The 12,160-nt window shown below is 44.1% G+C and overlaps 1 protein-coding gene across 1 annotated transcript in view; it reads left to right on the forward strand.

The window, feature by feature from the left end:
- grip1 (glutamate receptor interacting protein 1) overlaps nt 1–12,160 on the forward strand; it is a 45,557-nt gene that overhangs the window by 19,852 nt on the left and 13,545 nt on the right. Inside the window, exons 3-15 of the mRNA XM_041963997.1 lie at nt 760–895; nt 2,074–2,219; nt 2,362–2,445; nt 2,544–2,619; nt 2,717–2,862; nt 3,117–3,264; nt 3,461–3,630; nt 4,255–4,404; nt 5,330–5,516; nt 6,140–6,285; nt 9,307–9,387; nt 11,089–11,158; nt 11,990–12,135. Coding sequence (XP_041819931.1) covers nt 760–895; nt 2,074–2,219; nt 2,362–2,445; nt 2,544–2,619; nt 2,717–2,862; nt 3,117–3,264; nt 3,461–3,630; nt 4,255–4,404; nt 5,330–5,516; nt 6,140–6,285; nt 9,307–9,387; nt 11,089–11,158; nt 11,990–12,135 — 1,686 coding nt within the window. The remainder of the gene's footprint in view (nt 1–759; nt 896–2,073; nt 2,220–2,361; nt 2,446–2,543; nt 2,620–2,716; nt 2,863–3,116; nt 3,265–3,460; nt 3,631–4,254; nt 4,405–5,329; nt 5,517–6,139; nt 6,286–9,306; nt 9,388–11,088; nt 11,159–11,989; nt 12,136–12,160) is intronic.

Here is a 12,160-nt window from a genome sequence, read left to right on the forward strand (position 1 = left end):
GGTGTCTCAAACCATGTCAACAGAAACTGCTGCAGAGACGGATCTTCATCAGCGGAGAGGAAGCTGAGGAGAGGGAGAGGAGCTGTTTCTGATTTACAGTCAAATCTGCAGCCTGAACAAACTCGTCTCCTCGGAGACGAGCTTTGCTGTAATTCATCGTCTTTCAGTGTGAAGTTAACTGTTAAAGTTTGTCCCTCGCCGCTGCAGGAAACTGGTTCATCTAACATTTGATCAGAATAGAAGGTTCTGAGGTTTGTGAGTCAGAGCTCGTGTTTTAGAAAAGTTGAAAAGGACAACTTGAAAAGAGGGAAAAGATGAGGGAGGAGAAGGAGACAGTGACGGTCACGGCCAAAGATCAGATGTCTTAATCCCGTCTGAATGAAAGAGGGCCAGTCCCCGCTTGATTAATATTAAAATACAACATTTTATTGAAATTCTGCTTTCTGTTTTATCACCTGAGGACAGCTCGCATCAGATCGTACCCGGCCTGCTCTGAAACATCTCCCTCTCTCTATCCGTCTCTCCCGCTGTTAAATATTTCAGCCGTTTGATTAAATATAGATGTGCGACAGAATAAAAGATGGCTTCACTTTTTACAGATTATTATTTCATTTCTCTGTGCGGGGAGAGAGAAAGGGGAGAAAACGATGAAGTCAGAGTGCAAAGAAAGGAAAGGAGGAGGGACGGAAAGAATAAACCTGCAGGAAATAAAGGAGCTCAGCTGTGCAGTAGAGTCACCTGTTCACCTGTGTGATGCAGACGAGTTCCGAGGCTGCTCGGTGGTGGAGCTGATGAAGAAGGAGGGGACGACGCTCGGGCTGACGGTTTCGGGAGGCATCGACAAAGACGGGAAGCCCCGGGTTTCGAACCTGCGACAGGGAGGCATCGCTGCCAGGTAGCTCGTCACAGTCTGATTGGTCTGCTGTGCCGCTCTAATCTTCTCTGTTTTATTACGTTCTGGTCTGTTCTGGTCTGCTCTAGATCTGTCCTCTGTCCTCCTCTGCTTGACTCCAGGAGAAATGTTCAATGACTTTGGCGTCATTTTAAAATCATATTAAATGTGTTTGAGTGTTTTCAAGTCCTGAACATACAGTAACTGTAACTGTAACTGTAACTATAACTGTACCTGTCAGCCATGTAAACCACATATCTGCTGTTTATTTATTCATGTTAATATGATTATTTTAGGTTAATCAATACTGGAGTTCAAAGGCCAATACCGATGTTTAACAATCCAATAAAAGCACTCTAAACACGAGACATAAAGAAAGATATTTAAAAGGATCCCTTAACCCTATAATGCCGTGGGTATCATATTTGATACATGCATTTCTGAAACGTTTTGTATTACCAACGATACAAACAAAAATACATATTTGCAATTTTTTTTTTTAATAAAAAAGTTAAAGGGCCAAATAAAGTCTTCACACTCAAAAAAATAGATTTTTCTGCCCATTATTTCTTGGGTCAGGCATTATAGGATTAACTTTTTAAAGGTTTTTACTGAGCGGGACTTTAACATTTACAGTGGAAAGTAAACTTGTTGGTGTTTTCTGTGGATAAACTATGTAATTTCAGACATATCTTTATCATTCCTCTATGGTCATTTCTTGTTATTTATATCTTAATATAATATTGACTGATCTGTATAATTGTGACCTCAGCTTTGATGCCCAAGTCAAGAAGTAAGACAGTCCTACTTTCCACTTTATAAAATAACCAAAACGTCCCCTGATGACCCGGAGAAGTTATCCGTCCTTTATCTCGTCCTCTTTGGACTTGAGCCTGGCTTCATTCTCATGCCTGCAGCAAGGATTTCAGCCTCCATCCACCATCCACCAGTTTAGATTTTACTGATTTTAGTCATGGGTCTAAGTCCTGTTCCTGAGCCAGGTCGCGGCCTGATGTCCTCCTCTCAGATCCAGGACAGCAGGTAGAAATGACAGGTATCCAGGATCAGAGGATCTCAGGCTGTCAGGTGTCTGCTCTGTGGACTAACTCGAGTCAGGCTTCGCCATCACAAAGTGAGCTTCACTTGTGAAATCAGAGTTGATATTTGGACTGTTTGTGCAGGAGTGACCAGCTGAACGTTGGCGACTACATCCGCGCCGTTAACGGCATCAACCTGGCCAAGTTCAGACACGACGAGATCATCAGTCTGCTGAAGAATGTCGGGGAACGAGTCGTCCTGGAGGTCGAGTACGAACTGCCGCCTGTCTGTAAGTGCTGCCGGCAGTGGTAATAGAGGCAGTAATAGTATTATAAGTAAAACAGTCGTGTGTTAAGAAACATATTCAGTGTTGTTAAAGCTGCAGGAGGTCAGAGGTGATGCTGATGTGTTGATGCTCCGGTGTGTTGCAGCGGTGCAGGGGTCAGGGGTCATGTTCAAGAACGTAGAAGTTACGCTTCACAAAGAAGGAAACAGTTTCGGCTTCGTCATCAGAGGTGAGAAGAGCTCTGTGTGTGTGTGTGTGTGTGTGTGTGTGTGTGTGTGTGTGTGTGTGTGTCAAAGATAAATACATGACATGACTGTGTGATTGCAGGTGGGGCCCATGAAGACAGGAACAAGTCTCGCCCCATCGTCATAACAACCATCAGACCAGGTGGTCCAGCTGACAGGTGAGCGACCTCTGCCCTCACACTCTGTCTGAAGGGGTTTTGTCCCTCGCGAGCCTCTGTAGAAACCGTCTCTCTCTCGCTCTCTCTCTCCCTTCAGAGAAGGTACCGTAAAGCCGGGCGATCGGTTGCTCAGCATCGACGGGATTCGTCTCCACGGCAGCACGCTCTCAGAAGCCATGAGCATCCTGAAGCAGTGCGGGCAGGAAGCCACGCTACTGCTCGAGTACGACGTCTCAGTGATGGGTCAGTTCAAACTCTCTGCTAATACTCACACTAACATCAATATTTGGAGTACACAGTAAGTTAAGTCACTATCAAACAGACCTACAATGATTAATTGATTAACAAAATTAATTAATAAGTATTTTGATAGTTGATCGTGTCTTTGAGAGATGAGATAAAACAGGACCAAGAACTGAACCCTGTGGAGCCCCATGTGAACACTTGTACTGTAAATTGGAGGTTTTTCACTGTGTGTCTCTGTTGCCCTCCGCCAGATTCTGTTGCCACGGCGTCGGGGCCGCTGCTGGTGGAGGTTGCCAAGGCGACAGGCTCCAGTCTGGGTGTGGCTCTGTCCACCTCCATGTTCTGCAACAAGCAGGTCATCATCATCGACAAGGTCAAACCAGCCAGCATAGCAGACAGGTACCTGACCTCCGACCTCGAGCCACTGATTCAGCTTTTCTACTTTAACTTTTTTACTGTTTTCTGTAGCAACATACCTGTACTCTTATTCCTCCAGAATTCATAATATGTAAATCTGTTTGTGCGGAACTGATTATGTGTGTGTGTTTATGTGTATATTGTGTGTGTGTGTGTGTGTGTGTGTGTGTGTGTGTAGGTGTGGTGCTCTGCATGCAGGAGATCACATCCTGTCTGTTGATGGGAAGTCGATGGAGTTTTGTTCTCTGGCTGAAGCCACTCAGCTGCTCTCTGCCTCCTGTCAGACCGTCCGCATGGAGATCCTGCCACAACACCAGGCCCGACCGGCCCTGAACGCACCACAGCACGGTATAAACACACACAGCAGGCCCAACCGGCCCTGAACGCACCACAGCACGGTATTAACCCACACACCAGGCCCGATCGGCCCTGAACGCACCACAGCAGGGTATTAACACATATACCAGGCCTGAACAGCCCTGAATGCACCACAGCGTGGTATAAAACTCACACCAGACTTCACTGGCCTTGAATGTACCACAGCAGGGTATTAACACTAACACTACTAATAAATGATTTGATAAAAATGAATAACATTCTGTACATATAAAAGATTACATAAACAGGATGTAATCTTTTATAAAGCTGTGATACAGGCAGCTACCTGACCTCTGACCTTTCCTTCTGTCTTAACCTAAACACCCTCCTGTGTGATGGTGTGTGTGTGTGTGCAGTCAAGGTGCAGCGTAGTCCCCGTCCCCTCCCCTGGGAGACCGGAGGTTCCGCCCCTATCCTCCCCCCATACCACTACAACACGTACCACCCTGACCAATCAGCTGCCAGATCGCACAACCGCCATACAAACAACCCTCGTACGTCCGCCTCGCTCTCTCTCTCTCTCTCTTCCTGAAGTGTGTTGTTTTCGTTTGAGAGAGAGACCTCCGCTTATCATCTCTCTCTCTTCCTCTGCAGCTCTTAGCCACTCGTTCTCTCCCGGCTCCATGTCGGCCTATAGTCTCTCGTCCCTCAACATGAGCACTCTGCCCAGGAACATGTATCCCACGAGTCCACGGGGCACGCTGATGAGGAGGAAGGCCAAGAAGAAGGACTTCAAGAGTTCCCGTGAGTCTGACCTCTGACCTCTGACCTCTGACCTCTGACCAGGGCTGTAGACCCACATTTCCTCTCAGATCACTGTTGGTGTGAGTTTCATTTCATCACCAGTGAGCTGAGCTTGAAACAAAAAGGAGAGCCGAGCTGAAATAAATCCAAGCTCCTCTTTCAGATGACAGTTTCAATCTTTTTGGATGTTTGGATCAGTAAGCAGGTGAATCTTCATAACATTTCATTAGGTTGAAGGAACAAATCTGTTTAATCAGAATGAAGTGCAAAGATTATTTTATTCGTGCCAGTTGGTCCAGGCTGAAATATCTCAACAACTGTTGGATGGATTGTGATGAAACCTGCTTCAGACGTTCATGTTCTCCTCAGGATGAACTTTAATAACTTTGGTGATCCTCATCATCAGGTCAACATTTTAATGTGTCCAATACTTTGATTTATGAAGAAATATCTGCAGAACTAGTGACATTCCCATCAGCCTCAGCTGGACTTTCTATTAAGTGCTAATTAGCAACTGACAGCATGCTAGCACACTAAGCTATGATTGTGAACATGGTAAACATTATGGCTGCTTAGCATCAGCATATTAGCATTGCCATTATGAGCATGCTGATGTTAGCATTTAACTCAAAGTGTGCTTCAGTAGAGCCTCACAGAGCTTTGTTTGAGTTTGTTTTTATCCTTTAATGAGCTTGTGACCCTTTGGGTTTATCTTGGGGAACTGTTGGGTACCCTGAACCACAGGTTGGGCACCTCTAGGCACACTAAGTCTGCTTTTTTTTAATCTGGTTTTAATTTGTCATAAACAACCTGCACACCTGTCCAAACATTCACACATTACACCAAAATAAAAAATAAATATTAACATATAATGGAGTAAAATTAAGTCTCGGTTTAAACTCTTTCTTCTACGCCTCTCCCTCAGTGTCTCTTGCGTCCAGCACCGTCGGCCTCGCCGGTCAGGTCGTTCACACGGAAACCACGGAGGTGACGTTGCTCGGTGATGGCATCATGGGGTTCGGCCTGCAGCTACAGGGTGGCGTCTTCGCCACGGAAACGCTCTCCTCACCACCGCTCATCGCTTACATTGACCCCGACAGCCCGGCTGAGAGGTACTGAGAGGAACTATACTACTGCTACTCATTATAATACATTTTATTTACTTCATATCGTACCTTTCCTATGTATAAAATGCAGCTTGAAGGGCTTTATTAAAAAAAGCAGACATTTAAAAAAAACTTAAATATCAAAAGACCTACAACAGCTAAAAGAAATGAGAATAAAATCAGTAAATCATAAATAATATGACACACTGTGTGTCTGTGTTATAGACTGTGTTTTACATCAAAGTAATGTAACAACAGAAAACAATGTAGTTTATTTCTTTTATTATAGTTTTTATTTAATTCTAATTTCATTTATTTCGTAGTAATTTTAATTTTTAATTTTAATCTTTATTTTTATTTTTTTCTCACATAATGTTTTTTACATTTTCAGAATATATTTTAATTGTATTTGAACATTGTTTTCATTTTAACACACATTTTTATTAATGAATCCTGTTAGATTCAAGGTTCAGATTTACTGTCATTACTCTCCTCCAGGCGACACACTGAGATGTGTGTAAGACACTCTAACCTCCATTGTGTGTGTGTGTGTGTGTGCGTGTGCGCGTGTGTGTGTGTGTGTGTGCGTGCGTGCGTGTGTGTGTGTGTGTGTGTGTGTGTGTGTGTAGGTGTGGTATCCTGCAGATCGGTGACAGGATTTTGTCCATAAATGGAGTTCCTACTGAAGACTCGACTCTGGAAGAAACCAATCAGCTCCTCAGAGACTCGTCCATCACCGCTCAGCTCACACTGGAGATTGAGTTCGACGTGGCTGGTACACACACACACACACACACACACTTGTCATGTATTTGGAGGTGAGGGGTAAAGGCAGTGTTTCCAGCTCACTGCATGGCTCACACATGCAGGCTTCCTGTGATGCGGCAGGCCGACTCTCCACAGCGAATCCAGCTGTTATCACACAGCGGCTGCGTGAACAGAGCCGTTCTCTCGCTGTCGATTTTTATCGCAGCTTCCTGTTCTCTCCACTTCAGAGCTGATTCACCCGTTTGTTCACTTAAACGCTGCTCATTGTCTGGGCTTAGTTTCAGACAGGCGGCTTAACATCGGATAAAATTAACACAGCAATATTCCTTTCTTGAACATCTAGAGGAAGGTTTGGATGGCGGTCTGCCAACAGTAATCCTGGAATTTAGCCGCAGCTGTTTTGTTGCTGCTTCCTGTCTATGTTTCAGTTAATTTCCTCCATAAATCTGTTACTTTTGTACTTCAGTGCAGTAACGTCAGCTAGCGTAAGAAGCAGTAATGCAACAAATACACGGCGCCGAATGCTCGGCTAAATCGACTAAAGAAGAAGAGGAAGGAAAGCTAATTAATAGAGCTTCGTTACCACAGTGCTCAGTTTAAGTGTCCTTTTGTCCCACTTTCACATTACTGTGTACGTTTTCTTCAAAGTTCTCTTCTTCAAAAGTTTCTTTTCATTCAGTTTCAGTCTCGACGTGAAAAAACAAACACAAGCGTTTAGTGTCAGAGTGTGTTGATGAAATCAAACCTGCTGTGAGACAAAGCAGCCGTCTGGTGTCTGTGCTGATTGTCTGTGTTTCAGTCTGTCTCTCTGGTGTCTCACTGTAATTTGTCAGACTCTTTGTCAGTGTAACGTCCTCCGCCTGGTATAAATAACCACCTACGCCTGAGCTGTTGTCATTAATGACTCACAGACGCAGTGAGTGAGTTCCTGCAGGAGATATCATCGATGCTAATCACAGCATGCAGCTCGGCTGACACAAACAACCGTACGACCTAACGTATGTGGACGCCTCCGATCGATGTCTCAGATTGGTTCTGTGATTAAAATGCATTTGGTTCTGTGCCCATTGACGGAAAAACAATCAAGCAAATTGAATGTTTATGTGCCAGTTTTTATCGTGATATTCATGAAAAATAGTCACCAAAATAGATTTCTGTGGCAAATACATTAAAAACAACATGAATAAACAAATTCCATCAGTCCTACACTGAAAATGTTACTGCAGTAAAAGTGTGTAAGTATAATGAGGGAAAAGTACTTCAAGTATCAAAGTAAAAGTACTGAGTGCAGTAAAATGTCCCTGTGACTGTTCTCCTGTTCTCCTGTTCTATCTGTTCTACTGTTCTCCTGTTCTACTGTTCTACTGTTCTATCTGTTCTCCTGTTCTCCTGTTCTACTGTTCTACTGTTCTATCTGTTCTCCTGTTCTACTGTTCTATCTGTTCTCCTGTTCTACTGTTCTACTGTTCTATCTGTTCTACTGTTCTCCTGTTCTACTGTTCTACTGTTCTATCTGTTCTCCTGTTCTACTGTTCTATCTGTTCTCCTGTTCTACTGTTCTACTGTTCTATCTGTTCTACTATTCTCCTGTTCTATCTGATCTACTGTTCTCCTGTTCTACTATTCTCCTGTTCTATCTGATCTACTGTTCCCCTGTTCTACTGTTCTCCTGTTCTATCTGTTCTACTGTTCTCCTGTTCTATCTGTTCTACTGTTCTCCTGTTCTACTGTTCTATCTGTTCTACTGTTCTCCTGTTCTACTGTTCTACTGTTCTATCTGTTCTCCTGTTCTACTGTTCTATCTGTTCTCCTGTTCTACTGTTCTACTGTTCTATCTGTTCTACTATTCTCCTGTTCTATCTGATCTACTGTTCTCCTGTTCTACTATTCTCCTGTTCTATCTGATCTACTGTTCTCCTGTTCTACTATTCTCCTGTTCTATCTGATCTACTGTTCCCCTGTTCTACTGTTCTCCTGTTCTATCTGTTCTACTGTTCTCCTGTTCTACTGTTCTCCTGTTCTATCTGTTCTACTGTTCTCCTGTTCTACTGTTCTATCTGTTCTACTGTTCTCCTGTTCTACTGTTCTACTGTTCTATCTGTTCTACTATTCTTCTGTTCTATCTGATCTACTGTTCTCCTGTTCTACTATTCTCCTGTTCTATCTGATCTACTGTTCTCCTGTTCTATCTGTTCTACTGTTCTCCTGTTCTATCTGATCTACTGTTCTACTGTTCTCCTGTTCTATCTGATCTACTGTTCTCCTGTTCTATCTGTTCTCCTGTTCTACTATTCTCCTGTTCTATCTGATCTACTGTTCTCCTGTTCTACTATTCTCCTGTTCTATCTGATCTACTGTTCTACTGTTCTCCTGTTCTATCTGATCTACAGTTCTCCTGTTCTATCTGATCTACTGTTCTCCTGTTCTATCTATTCTCCTGTTCTCCTGTTCTATCTGTTCTATCTGATCTACTGTTCTCCTGTTCTCCTGTTCTGTCTGATCTCATCAGATTACTGTGACTCAGTGGTTCATGTCAAAGCAGGATTTTACTGTTGGAGCTGGTTGAGCTTCATTTTAACTAATGATTCTTTTCATTCTGGATCAATCAGCTGATTATTTCCTCCATTAATCGATCGATCGATCGGTTTGGAAACATCGTGAAAATAGTGAGAAATGAACAGTTATAAAAATAGGTGCTAATTAATATTCTTGTCTTTCTAATTTGCATTTATTGGATGTAACTTAAGATGTCAGATACATGCAGTAGAGTTGAAGTAAAAAGTGAACTCAAGTAAAGTACAAGTACCTCACATTTGTACTTAAGCACAGTACCTGAGTAAAGTGCTCTAAGTATTTAGCTCTTTGTTTCTTCAGCAGAGATCGAAGTACTCTGACTGCTGACGCCAAGTTTAAATTCCCTCAAATATATTATTATATTGTTCACCACCAAATATTCCAAACTTTGTGCGTGCGATAATATTTAGAGGAGAGCCTCGATTAACTCTCTGCGTCTGTTTGTGTCTCTCAGAGTCGGTCATCCCCAGTTCAGGAACGTTTCATGTGAAGCTCCCAAAGAAACCAGGAGTGGAGCTGGGAATCACCATCAGCTGTGAGTAAAAACATAAAAGGAAGAAATATATTCGCTCATCTGTAGACGGTGGAAAAGAAAAAGTAGTTCAGAGCGTTCAGGAGCAAAATAAAACCTGTGTTTGTCGGTGTTCGAGGTGTGGCTGTGTGGACGGCAGCATCAGTCGGTCTACTTTCATCCACACTGAAATATCTCAGCAAGTATTTGCCTTGAGATTTTGTACAGACGGTCATGGTCCCCAGAGGATGAGTCTTAATGATGTCAGTGAGCATGTGACCGTTCTTTCTTGACTGAACTATCTGAACAACGCTCAGGTGGATTGTTGGTTCAGACATTCATGTTCCCCTCAGGATGAACTGACTCCAGCTCAGCTGCAGGATTTCCACTTTTTAAATATCCAGATTCGAGTTTTCCTGTTGGATTTTTTTCACATCATGTGCGCACATCTGTGAGATGAAAGTTTTATTTGAAATGAATGATTTCATCATAATATATTGAGCCATGGCCCTCCTCCACATTTGTCAGTTCAATATTACATTACCTGCTTTGATTTTTCTTTTTAACATTCAATCATTATCCCGAAGAGTCGAGTAAACAAGCTGAATTATCCTGTTTGAACTTTTCTGTCTGCGTAAAAATCACCTTTGACTGTCTGCCTGTCTGTCTGTCTGTCTGTCTCTCTCTCTGCTGTCTGTCTGCCTGTCTGTCTGTCTGTCTGCTGTCTGTCTGTCTCTCTGTCTCTCTCTCTGCTGTCTCTCTGCTGTCTGTCTGTCTGTCTGTCTGTCTCTCTCTCTGCTGTCTGTCTGTCTCTCTCTGTTGTCTGTCTGTCTGTCTGTCTGTCTGTTTGTCTGTCTCTCTGCTGTCTGTCTGTTGTCTGTCTGTCTGCCTGCCTGTCTGTCTGTCTGTTGTCTCTCTGCTGTCTGTCTGTCTGTCTCTCTGTCTCTCTCTCTGCTCTCTGTCTGTCTGTCTACTGTCTGTCTGTTGTCTGTCTGTCTGTCTGTCTGCCTGTCTCTCTGCTGTCTCTCTGCTGTCTGTCTGTCTGTCTGTCTGTCTCTCTCTCTGCTGTCTGTCTGTCTGTCTGTCTCTCTGCTGTCTGTCTGTCTGTCTGTCTGTCTCTCTGCTGTCTGTCTGTCTCTCTGCTGTCTGTCTGATGTCTCTCCGTCTGTCTGTCTCTCTGCTGTCTGTCTGTCTGTCTGTCTGTCTGTCTGTCTGTCTGTCTCTCTGCTGTCTGTCTGTTGTCTGACTGTCTGACTGTCTGTCTGATGTCTGTCTGTCTGTCTCTCTGCTGTCTGTCTGTCTCTCTGCTGTCTGTCTGTTGTCTGTCTGTCTGTCTGTCTGCCTGTCTGTCTGCTGTCTCTCTGCTGTCTGTCTGTCTGTCTCTCTCTCTCTCTCTCTCTGCTGTCTGTCTGTCTCTCTGCTGTCTGTCTGTCTGTCTCTCTCTCTCTCTCTGCTGTCTGTCTGTCTGTCTGATGTCTCTCCGTCTGTCTGTCTGTCTGTCTGTTTGTCTGTCTCTCTGCTGTCTGTCTGTTGTCTGTCTGCCTGCCTGTCTGTCTGTCTGTCTGTCTCTCTGCTGTCTGTCTGTTGTCTGACTGTCTGACTGTCTGACTGTCTGTCTGATGTCTGTCTGTCTGTCTCTCTGCTGTCTGTCTGTCTCTCTGCTGTCTGTCTGCTGTCTGTCTGTCTCCCTGCCTGTCTCTCTGCTGTCTGTCCATCTGTCTCCAGCTCCGTCCAACAGGAAAGCAGGTGATCCTCTCATCATCTCTGACATCAAGAAAGGCAGCGTCGCTCACAGGTACTCACACACTCTGACCTGAACCCGAGTCCTCACCCTGACAGGTAGTGACGTTATGGGGACTGGTGGAAGGCGAGTCCCCACAGTGTGACTGTGTCAACAGACTAATGTCCCCACAACATCAGTAACACAAATCCACACACACACACACGCACACACACACACACGCACACACACACTCACACACACACACACACACACACACACACACACACACTCACACACACGTATCTGACTGTAAATCTCAGTCAGCCTCATATTAAACTACTCCATTACAAGTAAAAGTCCTACATTCAAGATTTGACTGAAGTAAAAGTGCAATGAATTATTTAATTTAGCTCCTTTTAAATGCTTCATATACTGTTGAATAGTTATTATATAAACTGATATTGTGTTTGTTAAAATCTTGATCTGTAAAGTGACTTCAGCTGTCAGACAAATGCAGCAGAGAAAATTTACAAGTGGAAAATAGAAACACTCAAGTAAAAGTACCTCAAAACAGTACTGAAGTGCAGTACTTGAGTAAATGTACTGAGTTACTTTCCACCACTGTAAACCGTAGAGTGTCAGCTGTCTGTGGTTGGTTGGTTAATTAGGCTAGCAGTCCGTGTGTGTGTGTGTGTGCGTGCGTGCGTGCGTGCGTGCGTGCGTGCGTGCGTGCGTGTGTGTGTTTTGTAGGTCATGTGTTTTGGAGTGTGAGTTAAAATGCTTCTGTTGGCTCGTCAGCAGGTCACAGCTGTTCACTCGGTGTCACTGCGTGCAGTGAGGGAACGTTACTGTCTGTGGGAGATTCACCGGTTTGGTAACGGTTCTCTGTTTTGCTGTTTTCAGGACGGGAACGTTGGAGTTGGGAGACAAGCTGCTGGCCATCGATAACATCCGGGTGGAGAACTGCTCCATGGAGGAAGCCGTTCAGATCCTGCAGCAGTGCGAGGAGCTCGTCAAACTGAAGATCCGAAAAGACGAAGACAACTCAGGTATAAAGTCTGGATTCAGGCTACA

The sequence above is a fragment of the Chelmon rostratus genome, chromosome 22 (assembly GCF_017976325.1).
Source record: "Chelmon rostratus isolate fCheRos1 chromosome 22, fCheRos1.pri, whole genome shotgun sequence".
NCBI classification, from domain to species: Eukaryota; Metazoa; Chordata; class Actinopteri; order Chaetodontiformes; family Chaetodontidae; genus Chelmon; species Chelmon rostratus.